The sequence below is a fragment of the Lingula anatina genome, chromosome 2 (genome assembly GCF_051362555.1).
Source record: "Lingula anatina isolate TDL-2025a chromosome 2, LinAna3.0, whole genome shotgun sequence".
NCBI lineage: Eukaryota > Metazoa > Brachiopoda > Lingulata > Lingulida > Lingulidae > Lingula > Lingula anatina.
The window spans coordinates 46,624,052-46,639,232 of NC_141768.1; the positions used below are offsets into that span (position 1 = coordinate 46,624,052).

The following is a 15,181-nucleotide window of genomic DNA, read 5'->3' on the forward strand; positions in this document are numbered from 1 at the left end:
CTTGTAGTATTAGACACAAGTTCTGCAGTTATTATTGACCAATAGCAGTCGTCGGAGCTTACATGCCCGTATTATTGACAAGATGGAAGGCAGGTGAGAAAACAACATAATCGCAATATTATATAAATGTTTCAGGAAATGGGGGGTACGATTAAGAAAATTGTAATGCATATGGAGAGGAGAATCCTTTACAGTTTCCCTGAGTAATAGAGGGGGCAATTCGATTACACGAGAAAGGTTAGAATAATGGTGGAACAAAGAATACAGACCGAATATAGACGTGTCTCGATCCATCAATAGACAACCAAAGACGTTGAATTCTTGTCGTTTCAGCTGCTTGTTTCAGCGGCTTTCTTCTTTCTTTTTTTGCCTGGAATGAAACTCTTCAGCAAAAATAGAAATTGGAATTGGAGACTGTTATGTGTTGTTTAAGTACTGCAATTCGTTGGCACGTAAAGACAATTGCCACATTGCACTGTTGAAATTAGTCAAACCAGTTGGCTTGAGAATGCTACAATTCTTTTCAACCAAAGATAGATATTTTGTGATTCTACAAAAATGGATGCATCTACAAAGAGCAGAGTGCATGTTCAACTTCTCAGATGAACAGGCAAACTACTTTTAATGTAAAGGTTCTTTTGATGGAAAAATATGGTCAAAGACAAACCTTTGCTAAATTAAATATATTTTCAAGCGGCAGATTTTGAAATTGTAAGCATATGATGTGTGTAATGCCTTAAATATACAAAGGAATTTCAATTTTTTCTTAGAAATAAATCTTTTTATTGTCTACTTTATCTTATGAAATGTAACTTTGTTTTGGAAAAGCTGATGGCTGTTTATAACAAGGGAAAATAATATTGATTGTTATTTTGTATACGTACCCCTAGTTGACTTCTCAGCTTCAGAGGTTATATAGGCCAGTTTCCTCATCTTATACTATTTCTCCTAAGGTGCTCCTTGTTGTGTGTGAAATTTTTTAATTTTATTGAACTTTACCTTACTTGTCACAAATTTTAGAAGGGTCTGTTTTATCTGCCTCACTTGTCTTTACTCTGTATGGAACCAGAAAATCGGTAATTAAGACTTGATTCATATACTTGTAATTGTGCATATACTTCAAATTTACCACTGATGACGAGTCAGTGATAATTGTGCACATCTAGAGATTTTAGAATTAATCTATATAATACACTGGGCCTGAAGATGGGAATTAGTTGACTGTACCAGTGGCAGTTACAAGATTTCAGCAATTTTTACATATGTCAGATCCTCCCTGGAAATTCCTCTGGGAACATATAAGCTCAACTAAGTCAACAGAGCTGTTCAGAACATGCAAATGTGTGCATGAATAAATGATTTAATGTAATCACATGTTCAGATATGTTTTAATGGAGGAGGAGCAGCACAAATACATTGGAACCTATGATATTGATTAATCTTTAAAAGCTCCAAGTTGCTTAAATGAACAATTAAATGTATTACAATTCACAGATTCTGAGAAGTCACAATTCTGGTTTAATGACATAAAAGGGCTACTTTGTCATTTTCATTTATTATTGAGTAATTTATTGACATTGTTTATTTTTAGTATGTTGAATCTGCAATAAAAGGAGAAGTTTCATTTTATCCGGAGAAGATATATTAATACATTAAGCATTGGAGTAGACAGCAGTCAATCATGCAGTAAGTGTTAATCAAACCTTGAACAACTAAGAAAGAGCTGATTTCATTCTGGAAAATGCATGTCATGTCTTTACTATCCATAATGACTAAGTATACCACTGATAACATAGAATATGAAAATCCATTTTCTAAGCCACAGATTTTCCGTAATTACATGTTATAATGGCCATTGATAAAAGTACATCATTCAATTAAAAAATAAACCAGTGACTCAAAAATAATTATGCTATGTAAGAAATATCTTTCTTATTATACATCACTTGAATTATAAAAAGAATTGAAATGGTTGCTCCTCTTAAATGCTTCAGTATTACCATTTCAGAAATGTTGCATTTGATTGTTGAATTATTAAGGAGTTAATGGTATATGTGAGAATTAACTGAAAGCAGGCATGCAGGTTTTTTCTCTGAAATATTGAAGATGTGTGTGTATAAGTTCAATTTTACATTTATTGCCTGGTCATGTGTTTCTTAAGCAATTGTAAATATTTGATTTTCTGTAAGGCATCAAATCAAATTGTTTGATTTTCATAAGCTATTGACTACGTCAATTTTGATTGCTTTTAAACAAATGTTTTCTCAGATGAAAAATGAGAAATGCAATTTGACATTTATTTTGCAAGACTGGTATTGGCGATTTTAATCACATGGAATTAAATGCTATGAAATATAGACTGCAGTCATAATATTAATGTACAAATTGTTGCTATTTTAGGGAAATTTTGTAAGAATGTGATTGACGAGGAAAATTTTTTTCAAAAAAGTAATGTCTTGCTGTCATTTATATCCAAAATGTGTACCATAAGATTTCTTCAAAATGTAAGTGTTGAGTACAACATGGAATTGGTATTTCTTGTTGTTTTATTAAATATTTGAAACTATATAGTGGCATTCAGTGGGTTTTTATGTCAAAAATTTGACTTCAAATGCATCTTTAATGTTAAACCTATTTTTTGCATCATTATTTTCTTTTATGTCTGTACATTTAACAGCTTTTCTGCCTTGTTATAATTTCCCAGAGGTCAGCAGGGTTACTCTGGTCTTTCTTATGTCTGTACTTATGACAGCTTTTCTGCCTTGTTTTATAATTTTCCCAGAGGTCAGCAGGGTTACTCTGGTCCTTCTTATGACCGCTGGGTGGAGAGGACGGACAATTCCACCTTCCAGAGGATGAAGGAGACGTACTGGACCACTAAACAGGCTGTGAAGAGGAAACTGGGGAAGAAGGAAGATGAACACATTGTGGCTTCAGATGCCGAGCTTGATGCTAAATTAGAGGTGAAAATTTTAAGATTTAAAAAATTTAGCTTACAGAATGTAAAACTAGGTGGTAAACTAAGAAAACTAAAATTATTTTTAAGTTTGAAATGCAAAAGTTTGCATAAAGGAGGAATTAGATACTGTACTTTATATTGAGGTTTACTTTTCTGCGTGAGAAGATTTAAATGCTAGATATTACTGTTAAATTTATACTTATCTTTATTCAGGTCTTCAAAGCAGTTCAGCATTCCTGTATGGAGCTACTGAGAGTGTTGGAGAAATATCAAGACAGATTATGTAGTATGTATGCCTGTTTAAAGAAACTGGTACTTGATATCTAAATCATAGAGAAAGCATTTGCAAAGACGTCAAAATGTTTTTGTTCATTTGACAGTTACATGAAAATAAAATTTGTTCATTTGACAAGTTCATGAACAATTAAGTGATTGGAGAAGATCCTGTGATTTCAAATTCTGATTGTGTTGCAAAAGTCATCTTCAACCCAATGATTTATCACTGGAATATCTAGTAGCTTTACAGAGAAGAATGTGAATTTCAATAAGTGTTGCCATCTGTCTAGAGACAATATTTGACATGTGTCTCTTTTGTAGCATTATCCCAGGAGGAAAGTGCAACTGGGAGGTTCCTGAAGAATGAGAGCGGTAAGGACAAGACAAGGGCTGGCAAGATGATGGCTGCCGTTGGCAAATCTCTCAGCTTTTCTTCACAACAAAGGTAACTTACATTTTGACAACAGCTAACAATCTTTTAAAGGAAATTATGTAGTTCAAGCACGATGTTACACAAATAACACATAGGTATTTTTTTCCCTGTACATTGAATTGAGCATTACTTTCACAAATTCATCAAACATAATTTCGTGAAAAACTTGTGTATAGCAATAGGAAATGTAATCATTCAACAAAATGTTTCAGGCTATCTTTGCGCCCATCTTTGGTGCGACTGTACCAAGAGGTGGAGACCTTTCGTTACCGCGCCATATCAGACACCCTCGTCACCATCAACAGAATGGAGGCTGCCAGGACAGAGTACAGGGGCGCCCTCATGTGGATGAAAGATGTATCAGAAAACCTGGATCCTGATACATATAAGCAACTGGAAAAGTTTAGAAAGGTGCATTTTATAAGAGATTTTAGGTCTGGCTTACAAATTTATTTATGACATTTTTACATACTACATAACCTTTAAATTTAGAATTATGTATATTTTGATTGCTGGTTTTATATTTTTGGAACTTCAAATTTTAAATTGTCAGGAAAATGACTTGGGACTAATTTATGATTTTCATCACACTCTGGTGGCAATTCCCCCCCATCTCCCCCCTTTCAAATATTTTTTATGAGTGTTATCTTTATTATTGTGCAACCTCTTATCTCAGGTGCAAGCTCAAGTGAGGAAAACTAAGGCCAAGTTTGACCGTCTGAAGGTGGACGTGATGCAGAAGGTGGACCTCTTGGCGGCCAGTCGGTGCAATATGTTCTCCCATGTGTTAGCCAACTACCAGTCCACACTGTTGACTTTTTGGGACAAAACCGCCAGAACCATGACAGCAGTGGCTGAGAGTTTCAAAGGATATCAATATTATGAATTTAGTATGCTAAAGGTACTGGAGCTTGTTGGTTAGCAGTATTTTGTAGGATCTGTTTCTTTGGTCACTCTGGTCTAAGTCAAATGATTTGCCTCATATTGAGGACAGAGCTCAAAATTTCTGTAGTGGCATTGTTTGATGTTGCACAGTTTTATACTTGAATTAGTTATATTTATGTAACTTATATGGTTTTAAATCATTTATCAAAGTTATTGTAACTGTTACAGACTTCAATCCCTGTCTGTTTTCTGTATTTTGTAAAATGTTATGTACAGTCATGTGTTTTTTGTTGCTAGAATGCCATTAAGCCATTTTATGATCTGCCTGTTTTTAGGAACTGACAGAAACTAGTAAAAAGCTTGCAGATGAAACTAATAACATGGAGGCTGCAGACAGAGACATTGATGAGTGGATCAAGAAAGAGGGGTAAATGATTTTCATCATCTCATATTAAGATTTATTTTCATTTGATGTTGACTTCACACTTGTGTCGAACTAGTAGCTTTTGAAACCTGTGATTATTTCAATTGTCATCCATTGAATTTAGTTTATATTAATTTAAATGTCTGTTTTGTGATTTTTTGTAAGCATTTTGAATTTGAGTAGTGGTAACTGCTAGTAAATTTTATTGTTGTTATTATTTTATCAACATTATGTGTGCATTTTCTGTAGAGTATCCTTGGCACTTCATCTTATTTTCTACTAACACTTGTGAAGTATGGTAACCTTGCTTGCTGTTTTTGCTGTGTAGATACTTGTTGTGGAAGAGCTTTTAGTTTAGTTGCAGTGACTGGTAAAGGTGAGGCTATGTTCTGTCACAGAAATTGATAATTGGGGAATGCAGGGATGGGGATTTAAATCCTTTTCATGTGTTAAGAAAGTTATGAAGTATTTTTTATTGTGTGTGTGTGTGTCACTGTGTGTGTGTGTGTGTGTGTGTGTGTGTGTGTGTGTGTGTGTGTGTGTGTTATTGGGGGGGGGGGGGTCCTTTTTCCAAAATATTTTCATCCCCTCTGGCTTAACAATAAAATCCACCAATAGCAGATAGAGCTCTTGGGATGAGTTTTTCCTCGAAAATTGACTCATGGCTTTTACGTTGTGGTGCCGGGAAATTAAATTGTATGTAGGCTGTCAAAGGGGTCTGCAAAAGCAGACTGATATAATCCTGGTCTGTCTCTGCAAAGGTTGGCTTCAGCTTATGCTACATATAGTATGGACTGTGGCTTGGTATGGTCTACATTAGAGAGTGGCAAGTTGTGTAGCCTCTTCAGTCACCATGAATTAATACCCTGAATTATGTGAAATTAACAGTAACACAGAACTAACACATGGAAAGCATTCTGGGGGTAACAGAAAGGCCACTGTTCGTCATGGCACTGGTGGAAGTAAGCACTCCAGAACTGTGGACCGCCAGAAACCTGGTATAACTTCTGAAACTGATCTTGCCCAAGTTACTGCTGCCACTAACACCTCAGATAATGAGGAAGAGGCCACTGATGATACTACTAACAATACTACTCAACAGAGGTATGACTTTGTTTCTTTTTCATTTCATTGCTAACATAACCCTGGTTTGGTCCCGTGTTGACTAAAGTGACACCTGTTGGTGATAAATATTTTGGTAAATGCTCTCTTTTAAAGTGATGATGAGGAATTAGAGCTGACTTGGAAAAATCCAATCCCTGAGGAAAATGAGCAAAAGAAAGATTGCACAAATCCAGAGACAGATGACTCTCAGTTAATAGATCTCGGTGATTTTTCAATCAGTGCAAATGATAGAGACTTATTAGATAATCAGAATGAAGGTGCTATGAATTCAGAACAATCAGACCAAACAAGAGAAAAGCAAAGGTAGGTGGTAAAGAAATGAATAGTAATGTTTATTTAGTGTGCATTTTTTTCATTGTTGTATCGTAATGCTTAAAATAAATCCCAGGACCTGTAATGTATGGCTTCTGTTTTAAACTGGTTTAGTTAATTCGCATGTATGTGATGTTTTGCAAATTGAATGAAATAACTTGCTGCTGCATGTTAATGAGAAGAAGCACCAAATGTCTTATACTGGTTTTGATTATATTTTTCATTGAACAGATGATTTAATCTTTTATATGTTAAAGTTACATGCTTTGTTAATTATTTGGAAGTTCAAGTTGATTTCAGGAATTTGCTTGTTAAAAGTGGTGGACAATATTATTAGTACCACCAGCTCCGCCGGCTCCTGCGGCTCCGCAGTCGGGCGCCGGAAACAAGTCACCGTTACCGCTTCTCCTCCTAGACCGCCAGGACCTGTGTCCCCATCTCTTGGATTTAGGTCACATATAATCTCAACTTGAACACCCTGTTTTTTTTATCTCTGTCGGTGCATTGGCCTGGGCGTGACACTTGTTGAAACGCACCCTTGTCAAAATTTTTGAAAATTCAAGGCTAAATATCTCCCAAACCAAAGGAATTATGGGAAAAATTACTACAGAAGTCTGACCGAAACTCATATGTGGAGATTCCAAATATGCCCTTGGATTTGACTTTTGACCTTTTTTTCAAGGTCAAACAAGCCAAAATTTTCTAAAAAATGGGAATTTTCTGCTATTTTTTTGAAACTACACAGATCTAAGCTCTCCTGTTACAGTGAGGGGTTACAATTGGGGACTCCTTTCATCTTTGGGAGTTTGGGGTCAATCGGTGCATTTTCACGGGAGAAGCAGCCATTAGATCCCGAAACTGAAAACTTGTTTTTATTCTGGAATGGTAAATGCCAGAAACCTTTTGTTCATCGCATTCTGTAGAACTTGTCAAGTGCAATACTGGAGGTGGTGTCCATTTTTTTGTTTTCGATATGGTTTAGGCATTGCGCTATATCAAAAATTACAACATTGCAATATTCAGTGGGGAAAATGATAAATATTCCAAAATTAGCAGAGATATGCCCATAGTTACTATTGAACTTGAGTAAGAAGTCATATACTGGTAATCTAACTGTGACCTTGAAATTGACCTTTGACCTACATTTCATGATGAACTGCACTTTGAAGTTTTCTGATCTTTATATCTCCAAAACTGGCAAAGATACGCCCATAGTTACTATTGAACTTGAATAGGAAGTTATATACTGTTAATCTAACTGTGACCTTTAAATTGACATTTGACCTACTTTTCACCATGAACTGAACTTTGCAAATTTTCCAGCCCTTATATCTCCAAAACTGGCAGAGATACACCCATAGTTACTGTTAAACATGAATAGGAAGTCATATACTGGCATTCTTATTGTGACCTTGAAATTGACCTTTGACCTACTTTTCAACATGAACTGAACTTTGCAAATTTTCTATCCCTTATATCTCGAAAACTGGCAGAGATAGGTCCAAAGTTACTATTGAACTTGAATAGAAAGTCATAAACTGGCAATCTTACTGTGACCTTGAAATTGACCTACTATTTATGTTGAACTGCACTTTGCATGTTTCCTGGCCTTCATATCTCCAACATTGGTAAAGAAATGCCCATAGCTACTATTGAACCTTTATAGGAAGTCATATACTGTGGCCTTGAAATTGACCTTTGACCTACCTTTTTACCACAAACTGAACTCTGTATATTTTCGTGCCCTTCATATCTTCAAAACTAGCAGAGATCTGCTCAGTGTTGTCCCTAGGTTTTCTCTTTTGTCAGCATACCGGTATATGCAATACTGATAATGCATTTCAAGGAAAACCAATAGGCCTATTGTCTAGAAAATCACAGGAGTGATCAGTGTTAGGAAAATATAGGTCAATTTGAACATCTCCTTGATTGGACCATTTTAACTGTTATGTTTTTTTGATTTTTTTTTTTTTTTTTGTGCATATTTTGAGAACTCTTGTTTATTGCATTTTATAGAGCTTGTCAAGCACAAGACTGGTGGTGGTGTCCAATTTTTTTTATTATTTTTTTGGGGGGGGGTGTCCTTACGAATGTGCTTACTCCAGCTGGTGGTACAATATCCAGAGGCGGTATCGCCTCTCTGATCCTCTAGTTAAGTTAGAAAATACTGGAAAAAGTGCACAATATAAAGACAAATATTACAATATCCTATAGGATGTGTGTAAAACAAGCGAGGAAAAAAAATCAAATAGAAAGATAGAAAAAGAACGAGTCCCCCAATTTCTTAGTTTAAATTCTGGATGTCTCACAGTTCTGCTTTATATTTCCCCCAGTTTAATAGACTTTCAAGATGAAGTAGAAGAGGCTATAGAGAGTAAAGTGTACAGAGATGATCCTGACAGTCCAGAACAACCACCACCCCCTGAAGAGAGGGGCAAGCTAGAAATGTCAGCTTTACCGAGACTACCAGGTAAGAGCCAGATCTTTTACATATTTATTTCCTTGTCTGTTGAAAGGTGAGATCTTTTCAGGAGGAGAGAGATACATGATGACCCAAAATTGGATTGGTTTTGTTTTATTGAGGATATCAGGCTCTAGAAGTAATATTAATCTTTATCAGTTTACAATGGTTGAATATGCCAGTATTTTTTCAATTCAGTCCAGCAAGAGCAGTGAGGTCAAGTGAATCAGTAGTAATATAGTAGTAAGTTTGCCATGTCTGACAACAGGATTTATACAGTGGAAAATGTGAAAGATACAATGACAAAAAAATATTTAAATTAGACCAATAATATCAATTACATTTATTTAGCTAAAATAAGAAAAGCAGCAGGAGGAAGTGGCGATGAATCTCATGCCAAGACAGCGGAAGAAAATCAAAACGGCAAAGAACAGGATAACATTATAGACTTTGGTGAAGAAGAAGAGACAGCTGAGGAGTTTGACTACAGTGGAAAACTAATACAGTCTTCACAGAAACCACAAGTCCAAAAAGGTGGGTGAGATTTTAGGATTTTTGTCTACGTGAATTGTTTTAGGTAATATTTTAAATCTGAGAACAAAATGTAAATTGGGGTGATAGTTTAAAAGGTGGAGATAGAATTCATAAACGTTATCACCATGGCTTTTAAAGGTGATCATAATAATAATTATAAACAGAAAAGCAGAATTAACTCAATAAACCTTAGAGATAAGGATGATGATCATATACAAAAATTTATTTACCACAATACATAGTTCTTGTATTCTTAGTTTTGTAAAAATTACACCAAGATATTGCAGCAGCAAGTATTATTGCAAACAGCAGGCACAACAAAAATATGTTATTGTAAAAAAAAAAAAGAAAAGAAACAAACAAACAATAATACTAAAAACATCTGTAACTTTAATTAAAATGCAGCCATGTTCAGTTCAAAAATCATGCTTCAAAGCCATTGTTAGAAGAACACTACTTTTGAAAGAACACAAACTTCAAGTTCACATTCAACATTTATGTTTATAGGAACTTTTATGGCAGCTGTTTGCAATTTTTGTTCTCTTGGTGATGTTGCTATGAAAACACTTAACTTGGAAAGAAAAAATAAGCAACAGATTCACATGCAGCTTCGAGGTTCCAAATGTTATTTATGGCAATAGTTTTCCTTCTGACTAGCTTCACAAATACTTGAAGACTTTAACCTTGCCTAATGCCTCCGTAACAACCAGCTCTCCGCGGTGGTTAATCCCTAACGCCATAGGGTGCCACAGTTTGTCCAGCTTGGTCAAGATAAACTTCTTGAACCGTCCATCGGGCAGCAGCAAGTGGACCCTATGATTGAGGTTGTCCGCCACGAAGATGTATCCAAAGGCGTCTGTGCACACGCCGTAGGGTTCCAGTATCTGATCCTCCTGGATTCCGTAGGTGCCATGCTCCCCAATCAGCTTCCCCTCTGAGCTGAACACTTTGATATTTGGAGCAGCCCAGTCTGTGACTATGATGGAGTCATTGCTGGTGACGGTCACGTAGTAGGGGTCAGTGAAGTAGTTGTGACTGTCCTCCTGTTTGGCTGGGATGGTCTGGACGATGTGTCCTGTGTCTGGATCATGGATGGTCAGTCTTCTCATCCCACAGTCCACCACTATCAGCTGACCCTTGCTGTTGACTGCAATCCCCCTAGGATGCTTAAAGTGGCTGTGAATAATTGTGACTGCATCCCCCTGTGGAGAGAAAATCTTCACATCTTCCTTCTCGTTGTCTGTCACAGCCAAGTTGCCGTTCTTCATGATGGCGATGTCGTACGGACACCACAGGATGTTTTTGCCCATCCCGCCAAAGTCGTTGAGGTACTTGCCCTGGGAGTTGTACACCTTGATCCTCTTGTTGTCTCTGTCCACCACCAACATGTCCCCCTTCTGATTGACAGCAACACCACTGGGCCAGATCTCCTTGTGGTCGTACACACCTTTGCATTCAAACTCCAGCTGTAGCTCAGGGCTGCCAGATATGTTGGGTAACACAGAGGACATGGGAACTTTAATGTTGCTCAAGGATCCAATATTAGTTTTCCCCATTGATAGCCCACACAGTTCTGCCTTACCAAAAAGGATTTCCACATTCTCCTTAGTGGCATTGCCTTCTTTGAACTCGATGGAGAGAGAGCTTTTGAGACCGTCAATCTCCAAGTATATAAGTTCAGTGAGTCTCTTGGTGACCTGTTTTTGCAGGTGCAGGATCTCCTCCCCTTTCCCAAACTGTACCAGCTTCTGGAGGTCCTGGTCATGGGATTGCAGGGAGTGCAGGGTGGCTGTGATGGCTTCGCGCTTCGATCTCACATGCTCCAGCTCGTTATCGCATGCTTCATTCACTTCCTTCAGCAGGCCGTTCTTGTGATCATCTATCATTGCCTTCAGGGTTTCCGCCTGTTCTTCGATGGTTTTGTTGGTCTGTGTTCTCTTTTTGTCCAGCTCTGATGTGTATGTCTCCATATAGTTCAGGTACTCTTCTATGCCGGGGATCTTATTCTTTATAGTGTCCAGTAGGGTCTGTATGCGTCCCCCGTACTGCTGACCAGCCTCCTGTAGACTGGACCACGTGTGGCTGTCGTGGGCGTGGACTTTGCACTCTCGGCAGACCAGCTGCTGACACTGGGTACAGAACAGTGTGATGGGTTCCTTTTTGTGCTGGGGACACTGGATCTGCTGGTTTGACCTTATATCCTCGTCATATTTACCTGTAAAGAAGTGAAGACGATTTTTATTTCACTGAGTAAATAATTAAAAGTGAGGTCTTATAATATGTCATTTTAGTATAATTCACAGTTACCAGCTATAGGGCACCTCTGCAAATATAGATTGAGGACACAAATTGTATGTAGATGGTAATTTGATCAATAAATTTGCACCAAACCACAGGATATTAATTTGGAATGAAGGTAATACTGCAGCTAGATAGTTAATGATTAAAGGCTTTCTGTGTGTACCATATGAGATATATACATGTATATTTATATTTATATTTAGTGTTATAAAATTGTATAAATGTATAAATTCTCTGAAATAACTAAATCCCATGACTACTATAGACATAGGCATACAGGGGCGGATTTAGGCTGTCTTCTGGGTCTTCCGGAAGTCGGTCAGATTTTCAAGTTTACATTGACAGGTATCTGATTTTTTCTGTCTGAAGACGGTCAAAAATGGAGGATGGATCAACAAAGACAATTTGGAAGACTGTCAGAAAATATCTCTGGATCCGCCCCTGGCATAGATAAAGTCCAGATTAAGATTTATACGTTAATTGATCCGTACCCAGCTGCATCTCTTTAAAGGGTGCCACTTTGTGGTTCCTGGTCAGCTTGGTCCTCTTGTGTGCCTCTGTGCAGTGGTCACACATGTCATCCTGGCACTCCAGACACCTGGCCGTGGCTGTCGCCTCCTTCTTGTCAAACTTGCAGTATTCACAATGCTTTGGCTGGTCGTCCTGGCAATGGCAGATCTCCAGCAGGTGCTCCAGGAAGGGGTTGGTGTCCAGTTTCTTGACATCTTCTCTGGAGAACTGGATGACTTCTTTGCAAACAGGACAACAGAGGGTGTTAGGAATAGTGGTGGTTGACGCTGGAGAACCCTTCTTGGTGGTTTTGGTGTTGGCGGTCTTTCCCTCTGCGTTTGTTGTGACTAGTTCTAGGATGCATGTTCGACAAAATGTGTGCAGGCACGGGAGAATGCGCGGGTCCTTGTAGGTGTGATTGCAATGCCTGCACGACACTATGTTTGTACGGACCAAGTCCAGGAGAGAGTAGATATTGCTGGTTGAGCTGCCTGTTGTCATCTTTGTTGCATTGTACTTGTACTTCTACTTCCTGTGAATGAATAAAAAAAGAATAGAAACTGATATTAATATTGCATATACTCACAAAGAAAATGATCTCTCTGCCAACAGTTTATCAGTCATTACTGCATGTATAGTCCATGGTGTAGTGCACAATGTGGTGTTTATTGATCTGAGCCCACACTTTCACCAAAAGTCAATGTAAGGACTGGTAGATCAATGCCATATATACAGACAGGAAGTAAAGCTCTTAATCAGGCAATATAAAGATTAACACTGGATTAAGATAAATAGGTTAAGACTGCTGAAGGATTAATTTGCTGGTTTAAGATAAATGTTCAGTATTAATTCAGTACTATTACATTTAGCATGATAATACACAACCAAAACATTGCAGTGGTACAAGTTTAATGTACTTAGCTTAATAATCTGAAACCTGGTATAGGTTCACCGTTGGTATTAAAAGAGAACTCCTCTGACTTGTTGATGTCTACAGTGGTATGCATGACCTACTGACACTGTTATGTTTGACTGATTGTATATATGTTGTCAGGGAAACCTTGGCATGTAATTTAATCATGAGCTCTTAACAGAGTTGTTACTAGAAAATTCCCTCCTTACTGCTGGTTAGTATGAAAATGATTTATAAAACAGTCTCTGACTGGCTGCATTGTCAAAGTAGATTTTATCATTTTATGATGCAGCAAAATTCCACTAAGGTTGGTTTTGTCACAGACAGTATTATAACATAGACCCTGACATTGTCAACAATTTTCATGTCATTCTTAAATCAATAGATCATATTGCACCAATTGCGCACTGCAAGTCACTCATGATATTCTCTGTAATTTAAACACAGACCAAGATTTCTAAGCAAAATATCTAGCTAGTCTGTTTCATATCAGGTGCTAAGTTACTAGTACTCTTGTCTCTGTTCTTAGGGACCTATCTTCTAACACTCACCCCATACTGCGCGTTGTTTTCCCCCGACTCTGTCCCACAGCTGATCTCAGACCCGCTCTGTAATGTAACACCTGCCTCAGACTGCTGCAGGTACGAGATTAGCTGTGTTAACTTTGAGGTCAAGCACCATGGCAACGGTATTGACACCGCGGCTGACTTGGACCTTTTACTGCACAGTCACTATTGTGGTAATGCTTTCATGTTGGTCTGAATAGTTTGATTTTTTTCAGATATCAAAGAGAATAGTGAATAAGCAGTATACTATACTGTTTGATGATGTAGAATAAAATGTAGTCACGAGCTTGGTCCCAGTTCTGCTGCAGTAAAGCCCCAGAAGACTTGCCAGCAGAGCAAATAAAAATGGGTCAATTTCCCATGAAAGCAGTGCAGAGTTGCACAATTGAGGTTTACAATTCCACAGTTTAGGTGCATTTGTTTTGTTGTTGTTGTTGCACTTTGGGAACAAATAGAGAGCTTTAGGTCAGCAATGTTGACCCATCTTTGATTCCACAGCAAACTGTTATTACTAGCAGTCTGATGTTTATATTAGGGAACTAATTATATAGATTCAAAAACTCTAAATGTAGCACAAATATGAAAGTGACATGGACCTCAAAAATATAAATATACACAAATATCTATGAGAAGAAATATAATTTTGAAACATAATCACCTATGAATTCTTTTATTTGCAATTTCTTTTGTGTAAAACACCCGCGAGTTAAATTAATTTTTTAAAGGTTTTAATGTATTTCATTCTGGAAGCAATCTCATGTATCTTATCAAAGTTAAATGAAATGAAGATTGAATGTTGTTTATCCAGCTTCAATATTAAAAAAATTATTTTTTGCCTTCAGGTCAAAGCAAGGACCTGTTATCAGACGAGTTGGAGCCGGATGAGGTTGTGGACAAAGATGAGATGATGCTTCTGAATGAAATCCTATCAATAGGCAACACCTCTCAGAACAATGATGCTCTTTCTCAAGAATGGCAATCCATGTTTGGGGCCGCCCCACTAGCTGGTGGTGCCCCCTATACTCCAGCAGAGAGTGAGCACCCGGCAGAGTCTGCCTCGTATATGCCTTCGCAGCTTCTGGATGTTACTGCTGGCATGGAAGGACTGAGCTTGGGAACAGGTGAGAGCTTTTTATATTTTGCTTAATTTATTTTTTAATGTTTTATTTCTCCATACAATGGTTATTTAGTCTCTAAGTAAAGAATGATTCTGTTTTATCAACAGAAAACAAGTCATGTGTATGATAATTAAACAGTGTAAAGTAGTGTAATTGTATGAATGCACACCTTCCCCTTATTGTGTTTCAGGTTTATCTGGCCAGCCACCTCTTATGGCTTCAGCTACATTACCACAGCAACAAGAGCAGCAACAACAACAACAGCAACAACAACAACAACAACCAAAACCTAAACCAGCTTCCAAAAAGGTGAGATTTATGTATGCCTATCTATGTGTGTTGTGTGTGTCCCCCTTTGTATGTT

General features: G+C 37.5%; 2 protein-coding genes across 4 annotated transcripts in view; one reads left to right on the forward strand and one right to left on the reverse strand.

Moving 5' to 3' along the window:
* LOC106167711 (islet cell autoantigen 1-like) overlaps positions 1-15,181 on the forward strand; it is a 17,343-nt gene continuing 2,162 nt past the window's right edge. The window contains exons 1-13 of one of the 3 annotated variants that reach the window (XM_087003267.1): positions 1-93; positions 1,592-1,686; positions 2,783-2,963; positions 3,173-3,245; positions 3,557-3,680; positions 3,881-4,079; positions 4,345-4,569; positions 4,889-4,980; positions 5,866-6,081; positions 8,748-8,884; positions 9,227-9,409; positions 14,542-14,820; positions 15,008-15,126. In XM_087003267.1, the coding sequence (XP_086859393.1) occupies positions 1,682-1,686; positions 2,783-2,963; positions 3,173-3,245; positions 3,557-3,680; positions 3,881-4,079; positions 4,345-4,569; positions 4,889-4,980; positions 5,866-6,081; positions 8,748-8,884; positions 9,227-9,409; positions 14,542-14,820; positions 15,008-15,126 (1,833 nt within the window). In that variant the 5' untranslated portion in view covers positions 1-93; positions 1,592-1,681. Of the gene's footprint in view, positions 94-1,591; positions 1,687-2,782; positions 2,964-3,172; positions 3,246-3,556; positions 3,681-3,880; positions 4,080-4,344; positions 4,570-4,888; positions 4,981-5,865; positions 6,082-6,195; positions 6,406-8,747; positions 8,885-9,226; positions 9,410-14,541; positions 14,821-15,007; positions 15,127-15,181 lie in introns of all 3 variants that reach the window. The other 2 variants (XM_087003268.1, XM_087003269.1) reach the window with 2 other exon arrangements.
* On the reverse strand, positions 9,606-13,840 carry LOC106167710 (uncharacterized). The gene is made up of 3 exons (XM_013546556.2): positions 13,685-13,840; positions 12,202-12,752; positions 9,606-11,624 (listed from the first exon to the last, which is right to left on the reverse strand). Exons 2-3 carry the CDS (start codon positions 12,719-12,721, stop codon positions 10,069-10,071), a joined length of 2,076 nt encoding a protein of 691 aa, XP_013402010.2. The 5' UTR covers positions 12,722-12,752; positions 13,685-13,840; the 3' UTR covers positions 9,606-10,068.

Coding starts and splice junctions, on each gene's coding strand:
- LOC106167710 (XM_013546556.2), bottom strand. CDS start 12,721: ATGACAACAGGCAGCTCAACCAGCAATATCTACTCTCTCCTGGACTTG. Junction 11,625..12,201: donor CTTTAAAGAGATGCAGCTGG/GTACGGATCAAT, acceptor ACTTCTTTACAG/GTAAATATGACGAGGATATA.